Source organism: Macaca nemestrina, chromosome 2 (genome assembly GCF_043159975.1).
Source record: "Macaca nemestrina isolate mMacNem1 chromosome 2, mMacNem.hap1, whole genome shotgun sequence".
Lineage (NCBI taxonomy): Eukaryota > Metazoa > Chordata > Mammalia > Primates > Cercopithecidae > Macaca > Macaca nemestrina.
Genome location: NC_092126.1, coordinates 182325239 through 182350211, shown reverse-complemented (window position 1 = coordinate 182350211; position 24973 = coordinate 182325239). Strand labels below are relative to the sequence as shown.

General features: G+C 34.8%; 1 protein-coding gene across 9 annotated transcripts in view; it reads right to left on the bottom strand.

The window, feature by feature from the left end:
• LOC105477493 (SUMO specific peptidase 7) overlaps window positions 1-24973 on the bottom strand; it is a 200460-nt gene that overhangs the window by 8454 nt on the left and 167033 nt on the right. For 8 of the 9 annotated variants that reach the window (XM_011734044.3, XM_011734042.3, XM_011734041.3 and 5 more), the window contains 9 exons: window positions 22867-22900; window positions 19406-19585; window positions 15580-15848; window positions 13534-13667; window positions 11974-12090; window positions 9361-9483; window positions 4646-4738; window positions 3545-3669; window positions 1852-1904 (listed from right to left, as the gene is read on the bottom strand). In XM_011734044.3, coding sequence (XP_011732346.2) covers window positions 1852-1904; window positions 3545-3669; window positions 4646-4738; window positions 9361-9483; window positions 11974-12090; window positions 13534-13667; window positions 15580-15848; window positions 19406-19585; window positions 22867-22900 — 1128 coding nt within the window. The remainder of the gene's footprint in view (window positions 1-1851; window positions 1905-3544; window positions 3670-4645; window positions 4739-9360; window positions 9484-11973; window positions 12091-13533; window positions 13668-15579; window positions 15849-19405; window positions 19586-22866; window positions 22901-24973) is intronic. The other variant, XM_011734045.3, reaches the window with a different exon arrangement.

Here is a 24973-nt window from a genome sequence, read left to right as displayed (position 1 = left end):
ATTCATACAGCCAACAGACACATGAAAAAATGCTCATCATCACTGGCCATCAGAGAAATGCAAATCAAAACCACAATGAGATACCATCTCACACCAGTTAGAATGGCGATCATTAAAAAGTCAGGAAACAACAGGTGCTGGAGAGGATGTGGAGAAATAGGAACACTTTTACACTGTTGGTGGGATTGTAAACTAGTTCAACCATTATGGAAAACAGTATGGCGATTCCTCAAGGATCTAGAACTAGATGTACCATATGACCCAGCCATCCCATTACTGGGTATATACCCAAAGGATTATAAATTATGCTGCTATAAAGACACATGCACACGTATGTTTATTGCAGCACTATTCACAATAGCAAAGACTTGGAATCAACCCAAATGTCCATCAGTGACAGATTGGATTAAGAAAATGTGGCACATATACACCATGGAATACTATGCAGCCATCAAAAAGGATGAGTTTGTGTCCTTTGTAGGGACATGGATGCAGCTGGAAACCATCATTCTTAGCAAACTATCACAAGAACAGAAAACCAAACACCGCATGTTCTCACTCATAGGTGGGAACTGAACAATGAGATCACTTGGACTCAGGAAGGGGAACATCACACACCGGGGCCTATCATGGGGAGGGGGGAGGGGGGAGGGGGGAGGGATTGCATTGGGAGTTATACCTGATGTAAATGACGAGTTGATGGGTGCAGCACACCAACATGGCACAAGTATACATATGTAACAAACCTGCACGTTATGCACATGTACCCTACAACTTAAAGTATAATAATAATAAATAAATTAAAAAAAAAACAACAAAAAAACAAAAAGCAGAGACACCAGGGAAGCCAGATGAAATGACTGGTTCAAGAAAAAGAAATCCTGTTGGATGAGATAAAATAAAACAAGGACTTAAGAGAAAAAAAAAAAAAAAAAAGAAGTGACACTTCATATCAGTGACAGTAAAGACATAGGCCTGTGCCAGGGAGTCTGCTGCTATCTGTACATGCCAAAAAAAAAAAATCATTAAATGGCAATCTTAATCAATTTAGAACACTGAACCTAGGCTACGCAGATCAGTTTGGAGCGCCAAATAAAGAAGAGTTAATGATAACTGTTTTAGCCTAAGGAGTTACACGGATTCACTTTGAGTCTACCTTGAATGATTTTTACAAAGAATTTTCTGGCAGGGCTCAGTGGCTCACGCCTCTAATCTCAGCACTTTGGGAGGCCCAGGCAGGCAGATCACCTGAGGTCAGGAGTGAGAGACAAGTCTGGCCAACATGGTGAAACCCCATCTCTATTTAAAAAAAAAAAATACAAAAATTAGCCGTGCATGCTGGTGAGCACCTGTGTCCCAGCTACTCGAGAGGCCAGGCAGGAGAATCGCTTGAATCCAGCGGGGGTAGGTTGCAGTGAGCCGCAATCGTACCACTGCACTCCAGCCTGGGTGACAGCAAGACTCCATCACAAAAAAAAAAAAAAAAAAAGGAAGAAAGAAAATAAAGTAGAATATACAATGTGCTTAAGAGGATTAATTACCTAAGTTCAAAAAATTACTGACATAAAAAAGAATAAAAGTAAATCTGATCCTTAGAAATTAGAAAAGTAGTTAACCAAGATGAACATCAGATAAACTACTAAATAATCTAGAAAGTTAAAGCAAGCTAAACAGATATAAGAATAATAATGTATTTTGTTCTCTTCCCCAGTCCCACAAAAACTGTCAAAAGAATCACAAAGCAGCACAATCTAATGATGGGCCAGTAGAGTCCACCTAGCTATGCTCTATTTTATAGATAACATTATTATATTCATGAGTTTTCTTCCCATCTGTGAAGAACACACTTACTTGGGAATCCTCTGCACTCAAAGACAGTGTCGAAGTAGTATGTAGATCATTATCTAGTTAGAAATAATTAAGCAATTATGAATGTTTATTGTATTTTTTATACAGGTAACTTAGAAAAGCTTAAAATTATAATTTTCATGCAGTTACTGGATGCACAGTAAAAATACTTGAGATTTAATTTTTTTCATGATCAATGTTATGAATAAAATTCAATCAACAGATAAAACTGACAATAGTTGGCTGTTATCAAATAACAGGTAAACCCCAGAGCCATGATCTGAAATACCAGTTAGCTAGGCAAATTCTCTATAAAAAGATAATATTCAAAAACAGCTCATTAATCAAAATGTCTGCTATTTAATGCAGAAGGTAGTTAGTTAATCTGCCTAACAATGGTGCTTCTAACTATGACCATACAGTTTTGTGTAAGTACACATCTCAGGCTTAAGAGGTTTCAAGATATTTAAACATAATCAGTTGCTTCATCAGTTTGTCTTTTTCCCCACATCAGTTTTGGCCAGTATTAATGGTAACAGCTATTTTTCAATCAGCTTACTGCCTAGGCTACAGCTATAAAACACTTAATTTTGTTACTTTTTTCTTAAAGAAAGTAGGCTTATTTACTTTAGATTCTGGCTTGTAAGAAAACTCGTGGAAGAATTATAAGAGATCCTATATTACCTAACCAAATTAATAGAGTCTACAAGAAATTAGATTAAGTAAAAATGGGGGATTTCAAGCATTGCCTGGAAATCAATGGCATGAATTCTTAGTCATGTTAGCAAACCTAGTGTATTTTTTAAAATGTTATAATACTATTAATTAGCTAGATTTTGTCATTCCACAACGTATATATATTTCAAAATATCATGCTGTAGCCACATGTGGTGGCTCACGCCTGTAATCCCAATACTATAGGAGTCTGAGGTGTGAGGACTGCTTGAGGCCAGGAGTTCCAGACCCACCTGGGCAACATAGTGAGATCCTATCTTCACAAAAGAAAAAATTTAAAAATAAGCCAGGTAAAGTGGTGCAACCCTGTAGTCCTGACTAATCAGGAGGGTAAGGCAGGAGGATTACTTGAGCCCAGGAGTTCAAGGTTGCAGTGAGCTGTAATTGAGCCACTGCACTACACCAAGACAACATCTCTTAAAAAAAAAAAAAAGTATGTTGTACATAGTAAATACATGCAATTTTATCTGTCAATTTTTTTAAGTTAAAACAAGCAAAAAATGTCAATGGAAATAATAGTACATATTATTCCATACATTATGGAATAAACATAAAATTTAGGGTAGTGGTTACTTCTGGATTAAAGAAAGTGAAATGGGAGTGGTCACAGAGGAGATTATTATTATTATATCGGAAAAGTTTTAATTTCTTAATCCAGGTGAAACAGGTATTGATGTTGGTCATATTAGTTATACTTTTTGTATGTTTGAAATATTTCATAAGATCGATAAGTAGTAATTTTTAAGTGCCATAATAAAACTTGATATAAGAATACAACTTCAGAATTATATTTTGTCTATACATGAGTCTATCATTACAAATTTCAGATTTTTTATTCATCCTGCTAAAGTAGGTTTAATGATAATAAATAACTACACTACCATTAACTTCATTTTCTTGCCTGTAACCATTATATTATTGTCATCATTATTAAAAACACCATCTACGTTATGGATGTCACCTATTGTTTTGTTGTCATTTTGGGACTGCTGAGCCTGGGACTGCTGGGATACAGTTTGTGGAAAATCTTCATACACAGCTTCTTCTAACCAGGGAAAACAAATGACTGCGAGATACCAGTGAGACCTGTGGAAAAAGAACTACAATCTTAATACCATGCAAAGTCTAAACAACATATAATACATTCTAGAGATACATCTGAGCAAGTGAGAATAATATTTCCTATTAATTTTGAAGACATCCACTGTGATATCTCATTATAACATAGAGCATACATACCAACACTAATTAAATATCCAGAGTTACCAAGGCATAAGTAACACTATTTAGGGTAACAGATGAGTAATTCAAATTTAATTTACTTTCATACAATCAGTGTTTCCTATTAAGGACCTGCCTTAATAAATAGACTCATAGCATTATTTTTTTCGTATTGGTGCTTGAAGAGTTTTGTTTTTGTTTTTGTTTTTTTTAAGACGGAGTCTCGCTCTGTCACCCAGGCTGGAGTGCAGTGGCCGGATCTCAGCTCACTGCAAACTCCGCCTCCTGGGTTTATGCCATTCTCCTGCCTCAGCCTCCCGAGTAGCTGGGACTACAGGCGTCTGCCACCTCGCCCGGCTAGTTTTTTGTATTTTTTAGTAGAGACGGGGTTTCACCGGGTTAGCCAGGATGGTCTAAATCTCCTGACCTCATGATCTGCCTGTCTCGGCCTCCCAAAGTGCTGGGATTACAGGCTTGAGCCACCGCGCCCAGCCGAACAGTTTGTTTTCTTAAGTATTTGAAGATTCAATCAAAAATATTTCTTTTATTTAGAAAATTTTTTCCTTAATCCAAACAAAAAAACATTCAATGTCTCAGTCATTATAGTCTTGTGGTCATTTGTCACTTTATTTTTTTTTTCACTACTTTTACAACATAACCATTGTCAAACCAAAATCCAAGATAAGGAATTCATTGCCTTAGCTACTTTTATAAAAAATAAAATAAAATAATACCTGAGATGTATGTGCCCATAATTTTTACTGATTATGAATCTAAAAACACCATACAATTTTTTTCTGAATTCTTTCCAATACGTTCTTAAATAATCTGAAATACTTACGACTCATTTACAGGTACAAAGATGTAATCTTTATTAAAAATGTTTATGTGACGAGTCCATGTTCTTACTCTTTTATGTCTTCTCTGTGCCATTCTGAGAATATGAAAGATATGTAAAAATTTTTTCATTTAAGTCAGGGACTTCAAGAGCCATTTTTATATACTGTAATATCTTAAATTTAGTTTATTTAGTCATCTTCTTTAAGATATATAATATTTAACACATTATAAATGTATCCCCTTATAGTAACCCCTGGTTATTCTTAAATTTAATAACTATAAACAATAATGAAATGGACAGAATAAGGCAGCAATTTATTAAATGCTTTTTAGATTCCAAAACCTGCCGTGCAACTTAGTATAAACACAGTTAAATCTGTTTATTTTGCTTAGCTCCAGCTAGGCATGATATAAAACACTGTCATTAAACCTTAACAGAATTCTCCAACTGTTATATCTGTCATTAGGGAGGTTTTAAAACTCAATGGGCTGAGTGTGGTGGCTCATGCCTGTGATTCCAGCTACTTGGGATGCTAAGGTGGGAGGATCACTTGAGATCAGGAGTTCAAAGCTAGACTGGGCAACATAGTGAGACTTCTGTCACTAAAAATATAAAGAAAATTAGCCAGAGTGGTGACATACACCAACAGTCAGTCCCAGCTACTCAGGAGGATTGCTTAATCTCAGGAGTTTGAGGCTGTGATCACACCACCGCACTCTGGCCTGGGTAACGAGGCAAGACCCCATCTCTAAAAAATAAATTAATCAGTTAATTTAATTGAATTAAAAATCTTAATGGAGGAGGGGAAAAAATGAGGCTTTTATTCTCAGATTCTTTAAAATAAAATTCATCTCCCTTCCTTTCATACACAAGGAAACTACAGGACAACGTTAAAGGTACCTACTACTCATCCATCTTTCCTTTTATTTCTTCAACAAATATGTATTAGGTTCCTAAAAACAAATAATGAAAGTCACCTACACTGCCCTAGAAGGATTCATAATCTAATATGGGCAGAAAAAACTGTAACAAATAACTAAAATATGTCATAAGAGGTACAAAGGAATTATGGTAAAGCAGTAAGTCCCCAACCTTTTTGGCACCAGGGACCAGTTTTGTGGAAGACAATTTTTCCAGGGACAAGGGGACAGTTTCATATTGATCATTCAGATCATCAGGAATTAGTTAGATTCTCATAAGGAGCACGCAACCTAGATCCCTCACACGCACTGTTCAAAACAGGGTTCGTGCTCCTGTGAGAATCTAATGCTACCACTGATCTGACAGGAGGCAGAGCTCAGGCGGTAATGCTCGCTCACCTCCTGCTGAGTGGCCTGGCTCCTAACAGGCCATGGACTGGTACCAGTCTGAAGCCCAGGGGCTGGGGACCCCGTTATTAAAGCATCTGATACAGCCACCTTGAACAGGGTTGGCTTGCATACACACAAACACTAGTTTATTTTCTTTACCTAATCAGGGGAGTTAAAAAAGAAGGATACAAAACCAAGTTTGACTGTCAAAAGAAAGGTTTTAGGAAGGAAGAAAATGACATTTAACAGGGGGATAAAGGTGGCATGTGACTTCTGGCTCAGTCCCTTGGATGGAACTCTTATTGCAGGGGAAAAAAAGGCAAACCATTACGTTGTTATATAATTTTTATCAAGTCATACAGGAAACTGAAATCATTGCCCCATCTTGTTCATCTGAATAATATCTAAACAAAACCATATGGGTAAACATTAGGAGTAACATAGGATCCAGAATGAGCTAAAAGATTTGACAGCAATTAGACACTATGTGGAAGATTAACCACACAAAAAAATCAAAGTCATATGTTTATTGAATTTTCTCGTTTCAGAAGGACCCAACCATTATAATGACTATAAACAATTACTTTCAACTAGTGCATAGTCTGTTAATTTGTTTTCTATTTGAAAATCTTAAGGACAGACATCTGGTTTTATATTGGTATTTGGTCCATTTCCTGATTATGCTAACCTTATTTGATTGAGAATGTATTAGACATAGAATGAGGCAAGGAGGATAGGGCAGAATATAGGGGCCAAACATAATCTCCTATTCTCAGTTCCTAACTGTGTAGAAAACCTTCAACTAAATGTCCAACAGTTATCTCAGTAATCAATAACAGGCACTGTTATCATCTCGTATTTTGAGTTCCTAGTATGTTCCAAGCACTGAACAAGGCACTGGGGATAGAGTGGAAAATAAGACAGATAAGTCCCTAACTTCATGTAGCTTCAAATGAGAAACAGAAAATGAAGAAGCAAACAAACGAATAAAATGATTAGAGATCATGCTGTGAAACAAATTTTTTAAATGCCAGGATAAGTTGTTTCAGGCAGAAAATAGGAAAGAGGTCAGCACGTTTGAAAGTGGAAAGGAGGTAGGTTGAACGTCAGTATGGTAAACGAGAGGAAACAATGTTATGAGATGAGTTTAAGGAGATGGAAAGAAGCCAGATCTTGCGGGATCTCATAAAGTATAGTAAGGAAGCTGTGACTTCTTAACACTAGTAGTTTGAGCCTTTTGGTGTGGATTTATTGGCCGTTAAAATTCATATCTCTTGCTGCTCTGATGACTTTTAAAAACTGATTTGTAGAGATTCTTTGTGTAAACACTAATGCTCGGTCTGATATATCAAGTTGTGTGAATGCTTAACAGACCAAGCATTAGTATTCACACATTCGTGTGCATGGTGTGTGCGTGTGCATGTGTATGTTAGTATCTTATGCATCTTACCCTAGAGGATGCCACTCACGTAACTTTATATTTATTATGTACATAATAATCAGGTACATAATATCTGTTTTTTGAAAAAACTCTGTAATATAGCAGAATCTATCTACTTTCATTTCCTTAGTAGGAAGGTGAGTATACAAAATTCACAATCTCTACATTGAATAATCTTAAAATAAAACATGAGATTAAGTGCATAGTACCAATCATTAAATCTGCATACATAAAACAGAACAGGAGAGCATCAGAAATGTTATCTAATTTATTTAATAAATCTCCCCCTTCCATATATCCCTCTCCACTAGCCCTGATTATCAGAAATATTTTCAAATTGCAGTTTTCTCCTTAATTGATCCTGGCAGGTCTTGTCCATCAGGACAAATTCTAGACCTATAAAGACTCTAAAAATGGAGCTGATCATACATCCCAGTCTGTCTAGGAAAGCCCTGGTATACGCACTCGTTGTCTAGTGTACCCACTGACAGAGCCTCCTATTTTTCTCACAAGCGTACCAATTTAGACCATTAATTATACAGTCACAACACTATGAACAACAGAAAGAGCTGAACTTTGAAACTGGAAAGCTATATCCAACTTTGAAAAACTTATATAACTTCTTTAAGCTTCAATTTATAAAGACAATGACAATAATACTGTAGAATCAAATAACTTTATGTTCACTGTCTTAGTTCCTAGCAGGCACTCAATAAATATTAATTAGTCTCTCTATTCCTACCCTCTTTCTCCAACAATATATCAAATTCAAGCAGTTTATCCATTAATCCTCTTCTAACTTGTTTATTATTCCTATTATTTTAATGAGATGAATCAAACTGTCATAGCCATTTTTTTAAAGCAATCTAGTACAATAAAAACTTTGGATTAGAAGTTAAAAGGTAAAGATTTAAGTACCAACCAGTTCTGCCATTCACTAGCTGTTCATCTTAAGTAAAATTTATTAATCTTCATTAGACTGCTTCCTCATCTGAAAAACTGGGATATAGTTTATATGCCCTATCAAAAGGTACCGTCATGATAGGAAAAACTGAAATAATGTCAATAAATGGAATTGTAAATTGTAAAACAGTAGAGAAATGTTTATGCTAACTTTTAAAATAACAATTCAGTTTTATCATGAGTCTACTCAGATTATCATACAAATTGTTAAGTATGGGGAAAGGGGAGAAATGCCTTATGTTGCAACAACTATCCAAGTTTCTACTGTCTAAGAAATACCTCCTTTTTGCCTATCCCTAGCCACTGCTCCACAGTTTTAGTATTAACCAAAAAAATACTTGGGCAAAAATCAGCTACGTTATGCAAACAAATATGGTATTTCATATAATGTAGCATAGGTTTAATTAAATAGTCTGTCATTGGGGGTCCAACCAGGAAAACAAAAACAACCCTATATAACACATAGAATGTAATGCAGGAAATTGGCTACAGCATTGACAAAAAAAGAAAAACAAAAATACATAAAGCCAAAAACGGGGACAGTGAGACAGCCAAAGATTAGCAGAGGAGGAAACTGCTATACCTGTAGGGTAGAGGGCAAAGAGAAGAAGCAGTACCTCCAGATGGAAGCTGGAGTTATAGCAGGACTGTCCTGTGAGAGGTGGACTCACAGAGGAAATACAGCCACTGTCAGAATCATTTCCCAGTGCAAAGGGAGTAGGGAAGAAATAACCTAGCTGCTTTCTTCCTTGCCCTCCAACTTCCAGGATTTCCCCCGGGGACAAGCAATTGGAAATGCAGACTGCAAGTGTCAGCCTCCCTGTCACGGGCAGCAAAACAGTGGAAGAATGAGAAATGGCTCTCGTGGCAAACAGACCCAGGACCTGCACAAATGGTAGTACTGCCTACTCTAGGAAATACTATGAAGAAGCCACTTTACTAGGTGCATAAAAATAGTATATTTTCTCTTAAAACTTAAGTACATTAGAGGATTAACTTACGAAAGATTTGGATTATCTTCTGTTAAATTATTTTCCTTTCTTGTCAAGCATTTATAGAAAAAGCTACTAAAAATGTGACTTCGTTCAACAAGTTCATCTGATGCCTTCTCCAATATAAGATACCTGTAAAGCAGTAACCCCACAAAAGTAAATTATTTTTAGATTTTACTTGGTCTTCCCCCAATTGCCTTATGTGTTCTGGAAATCTTTGTTTTTTATCTATTTTGATTCAAAGCAATCTTGCAGTTTCCTCTAATTTCAGCTTTCAGTTTGGTTAGTTACCTAGCCTTCCATCATGTAAAGCAGAAATCACCCACTTATTCATTCATTTACTTAACAAATATTTATCAAATTCCTAACATGTGGCCCGGCATGGTAGCTCACGCCTGTAATCCCAGCACTTTGGGAGGCCAAGGCAGGCAGATCACGAGGTCAAGAGATTGAGACCATTCTGACCAACATGGTGAAACCCTGTCTCTACTAAAAATACAAAAATTAGCTGGGTGTGGTGGTGTGTGCCTGTGGTCCCAGCTACTCAGAGGGCTGAGGCAGCAGAATCACTTGAACCCGGGAGGCAGAGGTTGCAGTGAGCTGAGATCACATCACTGCACTCCAGCCTGGGTGACAGAGTGAGACTCTGTCTCAAAAATTAAAAAAAAATTAAAAACTTTAAAAATTCCTAACATGTGCCAAACTCCATGTTTACACTAGAGACACAAAACAAGAGGGGAAAAATAAAGTACCTGCCCCTGTAGAGCCTATAATCCAGAGGAGTGAGGGTAGAAAATATTAATCAAATAATCATATACTCAAATATAAAAGTGAAATGATGACACTGCTAAATAAATCTAGAAAAATGTTAATAACTGTGTGATATGATTCATCTCTAAATTCTTAGTCCATTTCTGTACTAAAACAATCCTTCCATATAAGCTTATAATTCAATCGCTTAGTAACTAACCCCTTCATAATAGAAAACTCTGCTATTCTTTATAGTTTATGCAGGCTTGAAAATGTGTGATTGTTTTTTAAAAATGGAGTAGCTAGAGTTTGCAGATCAGAATACTAGAAAGGAAACAGCTATACAGAGAACTCCAGACAGCTGCAGAGAGTCCTCTTCAAGTATTTAGGAGAGTATTAATCCCTGAATGTACGTGAGGAAAGTACCCAGGGATAGGGAAAGAACTACTCAAAAAGATTAGAAAGAATGATACCAAGTATTCACAGAGACCAAGAATGGTGCCTGTTCCTATCAGCGAAACTGGACACTTCGTAATTCCTGAGACATTGGGTAGAGTACTCAAAAAGGTCTTTCCTCAGTAGTAAGATTAAGTTATTGGCCTCATCTAACAAATCTTAAAGGCATCAAAACATTTTCCAAATAGTTTTACTGTGTTCCAAAACAAAATTCAAGCATATTTATAAATACAAAAATATCCAGCACCCAATCAAAAAATTACCAGACATGCAAAAGCACAAAGGAATGACTCATAATGAAGAGAAAAATCAGTCAATTGAACCCAAAACTGACAGAGATGTTAGAATTGGCAGAAAAGAATATTAAAATAATTATAGCTGTATTCCATATGTTCAAAAAGAAACATGGAAGATATAAAAGAGACTCACATTTAATTCCTAAAGATGAAATCTACAATGTCTGCAAATATAATATGAGATTTTGACCTGAGTCACTGGAATAAAGATTACTAGTATTATTAGTAAAACAATAGAGCTTAGATAAGATTATAGTAAATTTGGTTTGGGAGAGATGTGTAAAATAATTAGGAGATATCTCCATCAACAGTTGGGAATCTAGGTCTAGAGCTACAGTAAGAAATGACGGCTAGAAGCAAATTTCCTTTGCATAAAGTTTTAAATGTTTTCATACCAATTCCTGCAGCTCTGGCCATACAAAAACTGGGGGGAGGGGGGGTAGAAATTAAGTGATATGGATTCTTAAAATGATAGCTAACTCTTAGAGTGCTTAAGGGAGGCCAAGGCGGGCAGATCACCTGAGGTCAGAAGTTGAAGAGCAGCCCGGCCAACATGAAACCCCATCTCTACTAAAAGTACAAACATTAGCCAGGTGTGATGGCGGGCACCTGTAATCCCAGCTACTCAGGAGGCTGAGGCAGGAAAATAACTTGAACCCAGGAGGTGGAGGTTGCAGTGTGCCGAGACTGTGCCACTGCACTCCAGCCTGGGTGACAAGAGTGAGACTCCGTCTCAAAAAAAAAAAAAAAAAAGATACAACAGATATCTAAATAGAGCTGCTTTTTTTTAGTTCCCAAAATGATTTGTAATTTGTAAGTAACTTCTTTCACCACCATAATGCAATAGTTAAAGAAATGTATATCAAAAACTAACAAAAGCTAAAGAAAAAAAAAAACAAAAATGTAGCAACTCTTCTTAACTGTATAGCATCCACAGTAAGTAAAGCAATGAAACTGAATTAGTCAATTCTAGAAAACCTTGGTAAGCAAAAATTTTCCAAATCTGAAATCTTGGCAGGTTACTTTTAACAGGATTTAAAATAATTCAGAGATAAAAACATTTATTTTAAGTTTCTCAGTGAAATCTGTAAAACATAGGATCATTTATCATTGTACTTACTTAAGGTAAAAATCAATGATTACATCATTAAGAAACTCTCCTTCTTCTAAACACTCCAGATCTTCATTAGTTACTCCTAATCCCCCCTTAGTAGGTGGTGGAGGATATACAATCAACCTTAAAAGTAAAAATAAAGTTAAAATATATTGATGTTGAATATCCTATTATCTAAGAGATTTCTTATATGAAACAATAACTGGGCAGTGGTATTCTGTAACTCAAATCTGTAGGGTAAAAAACATTTGACCTGGCATAAACAATGATATTTTCCTTCCTTTATCCTCACAAGCTACTAATGGTACTCCCATTGAGTATTATCTTTTCTTTTCCAATACTTTCCATGTGGGCTATTCTCAATAGGCTACTATCTCAATTAGTCTCTAATCAATAGGTTTTATCTCACAATCAGTTATATCATTGAAGATGCTTCTCTTCTTCATAATTTTTAACTTTCAATAAACTGATACAATAAATATAGCTTTTCCTTTCTCCATTTTCTAAGTTTGAATCCTCAAGACTAGTTCACTTCCTTTCAGAAAAGCTAGCAGTCAAAAATTGTGCGCTGCTCCTGGTGGCTAAGCTATACCAGCAGCAGGGCAAAAAAGAAGTAACATGGGAGCTGAGGAGGAAGTCTCCCCATAACAAAGTGCCTGCCACATACAACTTAAGAGACTATAAAGGAAGCAAACAATTTAATCACAACCAGAAAGTAGTAGAGAAGAGATGACAACTAATTAGTCATCCTTCTGCTGGCATTCTCTCTTAAAGCTTAGAAATAAGACCAGTTGCGAATTCCTGGCTATAATCTTGGAATAGGTAGAGCAATATTCAATGAAAAATGTAGTCAGTAATGAAGGTATAATATGTACTTCTTGCACCAGAAAGGTTCAGAATGGTAAGAGTTATCCACATTGATTTAATCTTAGTACCATGGCACCTAAATCAAAAAAGAAAATGTAAATTTAAAGTGCTAATATGATAGTTTCTATTTTACTGGCTATTTTCCTATCCTAGTCTTTCTTTCAAGTGTCTTTCTTCAAAACAAAGAAATAGAATCACATGGAGGTATAGAAATCACCATCAAATGCACAGACTCCATATTCTGTCTTAGCACCATGAGAAGACATGGATGAAATATGAACAAAGAAGCAATTTCCGAAAGAGAACTTGTAACAAACTCCAAAGTACCTTAAATTGAAGCATATTTTAGAAAGCAATTTCATTTTCCCTATCATATATTCAGATAAGGAATGTAGAATTTTTTAAATCATACATTGCTATTCAAATATTTTTAATAAACACTTTAATCTTACCAAATACGACACTTTGGCTGCCATTTATGTCTTACTGACATAAAAGTAAGTAAAATGGCACCTATTGTTTTCTTAATACATTTTTTAACTTCCTCATAATTTCTTTTTAAAAAACCCCTATTTCCATTACTATCAGCATGAAAGTAAAACTTAAAACATTTCAAAAGTTAAACTACTGAAAAGCAGCAACACGAATACAAACTACTAATATGCCCATCTATTACAAACATGCTATGACAGTACATACTTCTGAACAGGTCCAGTGTGCCTGACTTCTCGCCACTCTTCATCTGGATTAGATGTAATAGAAAGGGAGTAGCAACCACTACTTTGCTTCTGCAGGAAGGTGTAAGTAGGCTTGGCTGCATCTGTGTTTGAGGGCTGGCAGAAAGTGGCAAGGAAAATGGTCTCAAACATCGTAACTTTCAAAAGAACAAAGTCAAAACAAAGACTTCTCTTACAAGTCTACTGTAAGAGAAAATGTGACTTTAAAAATCCCTATGAGTCATATCTATACTTTTAGATTTTCTATAGATATAACCAAACTAAAATAATACTTGTGATGAAAAGATATTGTATAAACAATGGTCAAAGATTAACTTGAAGTACTGTTTACAGATATGGACTACAGAATTAAAGAAGAATATAACAATTTTGCAGTTCAAAATGATCAAAAAATGTAATGAATATGAGGAAATAAAATTTAAAAGAAGCTACATTTATAATAATGTAATTCCATTAAATGGAAAATATATAAATATATACAATATAATTAGGATGCAAAATGTTGACATTATACATAGAGATGAAGTCTTATACTTTAACACTAATGTGGCTTTCTAAAGGCCTTTTGAATAAAAGATTAGCCTCTGGCCAAACCTGCGTATGTGCATGCATGTGCACAGGTGTGTAGATGAGTATGCCATAGCTTCTTAATAAATTCTTTTCTTTCTAGAACTATTTGGCAGAGATATACAAGCTACATGTATATTACCAACCGCCTATAAAAATAAACATAGCATTTTAAAACTTACTATTGTTTTCAAGATAATTTTAGCCTTACAAAAGAGTTGAAAGAAATCAACCTTGCCCAAATTCCCCTAATCTTATCATATACAACCATAATACAATGACCAAAACTAAAAAATTAACACTGGCATAATAGTATTAACTAAACTACAGATTTCATTTTGATTTCACTTTTCCATTAATATCCTTTTTCTGTTACAGGATCCTACAATTCCTTAGTCTTTTCTTGTTTTTCCTGACCTTGATACTTTTTTTTTTTTAGACAGAGTCTCGCTCTGTCACCAGGCTGGAGTGCAGTGGCACAATCTCGCTCACTGCAACCTCCACCTCCTGGGTTCAAGCGATTCTCCTGCCTCAGCCCTCCCAGTTGCTGAGGTTATAGGCGCGTGCCACCACACCCAGCTAATTTTTGAATTTTTAGTAGAGACAGGGTTTCACCATGTTGGCCAGGATGGTCTTGATCTCTTGATGTCGTGATCCACCCGCCTCGGCCTCCCAAAGTGCTGGGACTACGGGTGTAAGCCACTGCATCCGGCCGACCTTGATACTTCTAAAGAGTACTGGTCAATTATTTTGTAACTGGATTTGTCTCATTTTTCTCTACTGAGATTACATATTATTGGAAAGAATACTGCAGAAGTGATGTGGTACTTCTCAGTGCATGATATGAAGGGGTGTGTTATGTCAATATGTCTTATTATTGGTGATGTCCATTTTGATAACTTGGTTAAAGTGATGTCTACAAGGTTTCTCCACTGCAAAGTTACTACTTTTCTTTTCATAATTAATACATATTTTATGCTAGAGACTTTGAGATTATGCATGTATTTTGTTTCTCTTAAATTTTTACTCATTAAATTTAGCATCTGTCAGTGGACTTTGACTGCAATGATCACAAACAAGTGTTCTACTGGTGGTTTTATATTTCCCTTATTCCTTTTCATTTATTAATTGGATTTTTTCTAAGATATAATTGTCCCGTATCCACCGTGTATTATTTATTCATTCATTTACTAACTCAGCTATTTATATAAATATAGATGCATATTTATTTTTTATTTGGTTATAATCCCATGCTGTCCTTACTGATTTTGTTTAACAAATTGTTCCAGCATTGGCAACGGGAGCTCTTTTGGGTTGGTTCCTGTGCCCTTTTCACAAAATTTAGCATTTGAAAGCAGCCTAATATCAATGCATAAATATCAATGAATAAACCCTTCTGAACCTCCCCCTTCTCTGCCGATTATATTAATGACATGCTAACCTGAGATACTGATTTCAGCTTCATTTCTTCAGCAACAGCAACACCAGCAGGGAAAGAGTAAGTTGAAGCACAGTAATAATGAATAAAAGAACTTTCTTTTGAAGAGAGGTTCTGAAACAATGGAAATGCCTGAACCCAAGACAATGGATAAGAAAGTTCTAATTCTCCACTGATTATACTTATTTCCGTCATAATATCTTTCAGCTTCAATTCTTCTCTTTGTGAAACAGGATTGTGTAGTTCAAGGAAAATGAATTCACTAGATTTTGCTACAAAAGGAAAAAATAATTTGTATTAATAGTATTATTTTTCAAGAGGATTATAATAAAAGTAATTTAATTATTAATAATAGTAAGGTTGGAATATAACCCCAAGTATTTTGTATTTTAGGTAATAATCAAGGCAAATTAATACCCCAAAAGCAGGCCATTAGTAATCCAGAATCAAAACTCACAATTGGTGGACTCTTGTTCTACTGCACTAAAATGTCACAATAGTACTGATTGCTATACCTGCAGTGCCTGACATTTAGTAATAGTAAACATTTGTTAATGTATGAATGAATGAATGAATATTATTTTTCTCTAGCCTCCTTTATGAATCAATTCTATCAACTAGAAAAGTATTCCAATTAAACACCTCCTACATTTTCTCCTCAGTCATTTCAATGGTGACCTCAAAAGACATTCTCTACCCAGATAATGCTTATAAATGGCTGTTTCTATTTTCCCCACCTCCTCTGCTATTTAATCATGAATTTTCCTACTACAAGTAATTAGGACAGGAAAATAACAAATGTGAAAGTTATAAAATTTAGTTCACTACTTAACATCTTTACTGTGCAGGAGAGTAGGAAAAGGTAGAGGGATCAAACAGGTAAGAAAGAACCTTACTAAATTTGATTGATGTAGTTCTAAACCCAACTCCTTTAGGAGTTTGAGACTAAACAAAGTTGAAAAATATCTCAAGATGTATATATATTATGTAGATAAGTGTTATAGGTGCATATGGGAAAGTATTCAACTGAATCTTAAAGGAATAATATATACATAAGTAAAGTGAATTTCACTTTTTAGGAACTAAAGAAAAGACTGAAGGCAAAGACTTTCATATTTTATTTAACTTTGCTGCTAATTCTGTCAGAGTTCATTATGATCAAGGGCAAGAAACTCATAAGAAAGGTAGTTGGCCAGGCACGGTGGCTCACACTTATAATATTAAAACTTTGGGAGGCCAAGGCAGGAGGAGAGCTTGAAGCCAGGAGTTTGAGACCAGCCTGAGGAACATATCAAGAGCCCATCCTTGGAAAAAGAGAAAGGAAAAAAAAAAAAAAAAAAAGAAGAAAGAAAGAATTTGGGCTTATTTCTGGGTTCTCTATTCTGTTTCATTGGTCTATTTGCCTATTTTTATACCAGTATCACACTGTTTTGGTGATCATGGCCTTATAGTATAGTTTGAAATCAGGTAATCTGATGCCTCCAGATTTGTTCTTTTTGCTTTGTCTTGCTTTGGCTATGCAAGCTCTTTTTTGGTTCTATATGAATTTGAGGATTTTTTTTCTAGTTCTGTGAAGTATGATGGTGGTATTTTGATGGGAATTGCACTGAATTTGTAGATTGCTTTTGGCAGTATGGTCATTTTCACAATATTGATTCTACCCATCCATGAGCATGGGATGTGTTTCCATTTGTTTGTGTTGTCTATGATTTCTTTCAGCAGTGTTTTGTAGTTTGCCTTGTAGAAGTAAGCTATATTCCTCCTTGGCTAGCTATATTCCTAAGTATTTTATTTTTATTTTTTGCAGCTGTTGTAAAATGGGTTGAGTTCTTGATTTGATTCTCAACTTGGTGGCTGTTGGTGTATAGCAGAGCTACTGATTTGTGTACATTAATTCTGTATCCTGAAACAGTGACAGTTTGACTTCCCCTTTACAGATTTGAATGCTCCAACAAAGCAAACAAAAACAAAGTGGGGAAAGGACACCTTACTTGACAAATGGTGCCGGGTAATTGGCAAGCCACACGTAGGAGAATGAAACTAGAGCCTCATCTCTCACCTTATACAAAAATCAACTCAAAATGGATCAAAGACTTAAATCTAAGACATGGAACTATAAAAACTCTAGAAGATAACATTGGAAAAACCCTTCTAGACATTGGCTTAGGCAAAGATTTCATGACCAAGAACCCAAAAGCAAATGCATAAATAGGTGGGACTTAACTAAAGAGCTTTTGCATGGCAAAAAGAACAGTCAGCAGAGTAAACAGACAACCCACAGAGTGGGAAAAAATGTTCACAATCTATACATCCAACAAAGGACTAATATTCAGAATCTACAAGGAACTCAAACAAATTAGCAAGAAAAAAACAAACCCATCAAAAAGTGGGCTAAGGACATGAATAGACAATTCTCAAAAGAAGACACACAAATGGCTAATAAACATGAAAAAATGCTCAACATCACTAATGATCAGAGAAATGCAAATCAAAACCACAATGCAATACCACCTTACTCCCACAAGAATGGTCATTATCAAAGAATGAAAAAAATAATAGAAGTTAGTGTGGATACAGTGAAAAGGGAACACTTTTACACTGCTGGTGGGAATGTAAACTAGTACACCCACTATGGAAGAGTGTGGAGATTCCTTAAAGAACTAAAAGTAGAACTACTATTTGATCCAGCAATCCCACTACTGGGTTTCTACCCAGAGGAAAGGAAGTCAATATACAAAAAAGATACTTGCACACACGTTTATAGCAGCACAATTTACAAGTGCAAAAATGTGGAACCAGCCCAAACGCCCATTGATCAATGAGTGGACAAAGAAACTGTGGTACTTATATATGATGGGATACTACTCAGCCATAAAAAGGAATGAATTAATGGCATTCACTGCAACCTGGATAGGACTGGAGACTATTATTCTAAGTGAAATAACTCAGGAATGGAAAACCAATCAGCCCATGTTCTCACTCATAAGTGGGAGCTAAGCTATGACGATGCAAAGGCATAAAAATGATACAATAGGCTTTGGGGACTCAGGGTGAAAGGGTGGGAAGGGGGTGAAGGATAAAAGACTACAAACTAGGTTCAGTGTATACTGTTCAGGTTATGGGTGTACTAATATCTCACAAATTACCACTAAAGAACTTATGTAATCAAATACCACCTGTTTCCCAAAAACCTATGGAAATAAAAAAAATTTTTTTAAATAAAAGATTTCAATCCTTTTTAAAAAAAGGAGGAGGAGGGAGGGAAATGAGGAAGGAGGGAGGGAGGAGGGAGGGAGGGAGGAAGGAGGAGGAAGAAAGAAGGAAGAAAGAAGAACAGAAATTGCCAGGCATGGTGCTACACCCCTGTAGTCCCGGCTACTTGGGAGGCTAAGGTGGGAGGATCACATGAGCCCAGGAGTTTGAGGTCATGGGGAGCTATGAACATACCACTGCACTGTAGCCCAGGCAACAGAGTAAGACTGTCTCAGATGAAAAGTAAAGAAGGAAGGAAGGTAGTCAAAGATGACAAATGATTAAAAGATAAGGCATTCCTTTTTTAAGAACTTACAATTTTCAAGGTAAACAATATTTAAGATTTTTTAAGCTATTCTTTTTATTTTAGATGAGAATTTCAATTGGTTGAATACAACTATAAGGAGAAATTACGTGAATTAAATAATCTATCCTAAAATTAAGAAACAAAATTATTTTAACTAAATAAAATCAATTTCAATTCACTGAAATAACATTCTATTAAATTATTTTAGAAAAAACTATTTATAGGACAATTTCAAGTTATCCTAAAATTTAGAAATCATTTTATACTCACATTGCTGGCTTAATACAGAGTGTTCTAATTGGGTCTGAATCTCTTGAAGATAACCCGAAGAGACCCAGAAGAAAAGAATAGCATGACTCCTTTTACTGTGATTATCATCCTTACTTTTCCATAACCCAAACCGCTTTAAATGTGTGGTATCCACTAGCAATGAAATCTCATTCAGCGACACTGAAAGAAATAAAAGATAATAATTTTAAAAATTAATCCATTTAAGAATATACTACTTAAACATTATATGACACTTGTTAATATATTACATTTTTTAAAAAAGAATTATATAGAAGTTTTTTCAAAAATATATTTCCAGTGCACTTTGCTAACCTTAGCTAAAATGCCCCAAGCAGTGTTATTAAGGTAAAAAAAAATCACGTTACAATTAGGAAGGGCTAAATAATTATTAAATGACAATTAGAGATTTAGTCCCTCACACTACATGATTTCAGTTATAACCAGAGAGGGAAAATTTGAGATTAAATATTCATAGCATAAAAACTGTCTGGAGAGAATGCTCTCCAAGAATTCTGATAATCATTAGCAAAAAGGAAAAAAAAAAAGTCCATCAATGCAGAAAACTAAGCACAGCATAATTCAGAAAATTATGTATTTCCATCCTTTCTATATTGGTCAATACTACATAAACCAAGATTACACGTGCCATCATAGGCCAATTTCTGCCCATCTTTCTTCTCCTAAGGCATTTGCATTCCACTATACAGATGAGCCACTATCAAAAGAGTCTCAAGAAAATTAAGAGGTTCTGAATGGTCTAAGGAGACATTTCTTTTAAAATTTTTCCAGGTCTTATTTCTCAAAACTTCTAGATGATCATTCTAAATTTAGTCTTTCTCCCTGTTAGGGAGCTAAAGGAATCTCCTCTGAGGACTTTTACTCTTTAATTCAAAGAAACATAAAAAAAAAAAAATGATTTAAAGAAGTCCTGAAGGTCACCTAGTTCAACTGCAAGACAGCAAGCAACTGAACTGGAATATAAATATCAGTTAAGCATAAACCCAAGATGGGCACCTAGTTGAAACAAACCTCTTAGTATTCCTCCCAGCATTATTTCCTGGAACTTTGCTACTCAAAGAGTAGTCTAAGCTGAGCTTGTGACATTAGTATCAGCATCATCTGGAAGACTGTTAGAAATGCAGAGTATCAGGCCCCACCTTACATCTACTGAATCAGCAGATCTCAGTTTTACAGCCCACTCCAACCCCGTGATTCATATGAACATATTTTAATATGAAAATGTTTCCATGATGAGTATTTACCAGTTATCTTAATGTTCCCAAGCCAGTCATTCTATTCTTCATACTGTAACTCTTCTATTCTGAAAACTGTCAGTAAAACTGGCAGCAAAGCTTAAATCAAAACCAGGATGAGAGCCCTCAGAATACTACTCAGCATTTCTTTCTCATGAAGCTCACAGCCCCACAGGTACATTTGATACTATTTCTGTGAAATCTACACAACTATTACTAATCTAATTGCTCTTGGTGTTTAGAATGAAAGCTAAATTTTCTTTAGAAAGACAACTTTAAAAGATTATCTTTTAAAAAAAGGAATTTAACACCATCACGAGAAAAATGTTTACCTCATTACCAAGTCTGCCCCAATATATGGTTTATTCTGTTACAGGTGTATAGCAGATACTGAAAGTGGGAGTTGCCTACCTACTTTTCCATTTCTTCTTCTTCCTCAGTAACGAACCCTAATTTTCAAGATACACAGTTTGGAAAACTCTATTTCCTAGCTTCCTTTACAAATGGGTGTGTGGTCATGACTAGCTGGCTAATAAAATGTAAGCAGAAAAGGTTATGTAGCATGGACATCCAAGAAGTCTCCTTAAAAGGGCTAGAGATTGGTAGCATGTGCTCCGTTTACGGTTTTCCCCTTCCTACTGCTTTCTGTCTAAAATACCAACACGATGATGGAGTATGGGCTACAATAATGGCCATGAGACAAACTTGAGGATGCAAGTCATGTGTCAGGAATGACAGAATAGAAAAATGCAACTCATGTGTCAGGGTCATGTGCCCCCCGATGATGAAGGAAACGTCACATCAGTTCAGATTACTTCTGGATTTCTTCTATGTGAAGCAAAAATAAAATATTTTCTTTATGCCATTGTTACTAACAGCCAAACATAATTAAGACCTAATATAAATATGGATAAATCAATTTTTTCTGCAGCCGCATAGAAAAAGAGGAAACATTTAGACCCTCAGGTTCCCACCTACAAAAACCTTTTATACATATGCTTTGTTTTAAAAAGATTTATGGGAACTTGGACAGGATTTGAGGAAGAAGACTAATATTTTCTTCTTCCATTATAAAATTATAAACCTATTACCACTGAAGAGAGTATTTTTCCACAATTTACAATAAAATTTGTCTTTTAAAAATTATATGCAATAGAAAAGTTATAAAACAAGAAAGCAATATTATAAATATTAACTATGAAAATCTAAAATATCATTTTTGATGTTTATATCACAAGAATTTGAGAGGTAGCTCTCTCTGTTACCCAGGCCTTTAACTATAAATTGTAGTGCTATCTTTTCTGAAATTATTATCCCCTTTTAAAATCATATGACTTTTTTTGTATCTTCTACAGAACAAATATTACATTATTCCTTAATAATTTATTGGTATTTCCTAGTTAGGACTATCAATATACTTATTCTGTGCCTTTTATATTCTTAATAATTAAGATATAGTAAGCGATCAAATTATTAGAACAATTATCACAACATAGTTTTGGATTCTGTACATAAAGTATCTGTGGAATCCAACTAAATCCAACGAATCCAACTAAAGCTACTCTGATAGCATCTCCAATCATGGAACAGAAGCCTCCTCTTCTCTAATTCCTATCTGTGCCGTTTGTGTGTTTTTCTTCCTTGTTCTTTTTATAATTCATTATATAAAAGGATTATCCTCTATTGTTTACTGGTTTTCTTAGTGTCATAATTTATTCTGAAAGGTTTTCAGTTGGGAAGAGAATGAGAAAATGGTGTGAGTCTCTATAAGTTACAGGTACATTTTCCAGTCTACTTTCCCTTACTCAGATACGCAATTGTATAAAATTCTCTTGCCCTGTATGCAAAAATATTTTACATGTTTGTGTGCAATATTAAACATTTTCCTTATGCTTCTTTTCTTATAGTTACTGTTACCCATTTTTATATATACCAAAATATTCTTGTTATCTATCAAAACTGTATTTCTGTTAATCCCAAGAAATCACCATGAATCCTTTAATATTGTTTGATTTACAGTCATTAAAACAATAGCATACTATTTTCAGAGCAAGTTTATTATAAAACATTTTTACTCCATTTGGAATTGCTAAAAAATATTAAGGTAAAAAAATATTAAACTTAGTTTTACTTAAATTTATACTAAGAACTATAGTAAAAAGACAAGGTCATAAGAGAATAACTTACCTTGAAATGGGATCTTAATATATTTTTTTGTGATCTGAAGAAAAAATTAAAAGGCAAACAATGAATGATCACTCAAAATGTGTTACTATTCAAATCACAAGTACATATTCAAAGTCTACACTATAAGTGTTCAAGCCTTTTTATCAATAAGCCAATAAAATATTTCATTACAAAGACTTAGTTTTATGGAAGTTTTAAGAACCCCATGTACTTTAATTCTCAATATGCTAATTTACAAAAACCAGTAAGACTAATAAATATATTTTTCAAAATATTTTCTGAAAATGTAAACACTAAAATAAAGCCCAGAAGAAACTACCAAGAGACCTCTAAGTAGCAGTGACTCTGGTAAATATAAATATTCCATAAAACAGAGTTTGATTTTTGGCTTTGCTGACTCAGCAGCTGATGATGGTTCCTTTGGTGATGAACTCACACTAACTAAACTCACAAGAAACTGCTAAACAAACCAAAACGCCAACATATTATATTATTTATAACGAGAAATTAAAATTGTCCAAAGGCTTGTGTCCCACCTGATGTGAGCATTCTGTTTCTGTACCAAAACTATCAATTATAATTTTAAAAGCTGCTTTTACCACATAAAAGCAGAACTAGAAAAATCAGTTGTTTAACATGAAATGGCTACAAAAGTCATAGATCCAACTTCATTCACAACAGTGATCCACCTGTCAAAATGGTAACGTAAATTAAGTCCCTAAGCCAGAACACCCTCTTTCCTGGATGACTTTTAGGTGGGCACCACCACCATCCGCATTCCTAGCATTCATCTTTCTTTGTTTCATGTTATGAATTCCCTTCCAACTGAGGTTCTTGCTCTTTCTACTCCTTCTGTCCCAGGACACTTATTTTCTCTAGGTACCTTTTGTAGGTATCTGACTTCCTTAAGAGTTGCTTTTATAATAGCGTTGTGGAGCACCTAGCCAAATCTTCCATGTACTATCTAAAACAGACTTCTGCTTTTTTGTTTTTCCATTAATGTCAAATGAATTTGTACCTATTTATTTATTCTTTGGTTAAGTTTTGTTGTTGTTCAATACACTTTGTTGATCAAATCAGGTATGGTCTGTGAGCACAAAACAAAATCAAAATGTTCTCGGTAAGTGAGCTCCATATAAGTATCAAACAATGTTCAGTGAAACCACAGGTTTATTTTTACTCCATTTATTTTCCAATTTAAAAATTATTTCATCTTGTCCTTTCACAAATATAAAACCCTGTATTTCATAAGGTAAGTCAGCCACTAAAACAAAATAGATCATAATTAGCTAAAAGCTGAGCTTGGAATTAAAAATCCTGCCTCTGTTGTCTCTACCACTTACACAAGTAATAAGTATGTAAACTTAGGTAACTTACGAACTTCTTCCAGCTTTAGTAAGACCCTTAATCAAGGGGAGCTGTTATCATTAGACACTAGCATCTGATCAAGAATGTTATATAATTTAATCAAAATCTAATTATTGTTACTTTCACATAACTGCCACCATATTTAATGTATACTGTCCCTTTCCAAACTCTTTCTGGCATATTTCACAGGGTCTTTAATCCTATAAAATATATCTTGGCAAACGTAAATCATTAGTACTAAAAACTAAACAGAAGCAGTATTTGTCTTTCAGAATTTGCACAGCCATGACTTCCAAATTATAAAGTAGAAGTCGTGCATCTGTATGTCCCCATCCGCTACTTACTACACTATTCTCTCACTTTTCCCCATCAAGTGCTCAGGAGCTATCAAACTTTTCTACTTGGCAAGGATCTGATATTCATTTATATCTCTGAATAATGACTAACAGGTTACCTCTGCAGAGTTAAAACCCTACTCCAGGCAGACTTAACTCCTGGATTTAAAAATAAGAAAAATTTTGTGGCAGTAAGGTAAACCTAGTTCTCTGAAATCATACCAACTTTGTTTAAACTTAAGAATAAAGCTAATAATAAAAGCTATTTTATAATTTCTTACAATAGCTAGTACAGTTATCTGAATATAGTATTACTTAATTTCTCATACTAACAACAAAGATTTTTAAGAAAGACAATGTTTACATTTATTGCAGCATTTGCTACACTTAAAAAAACAACTTAA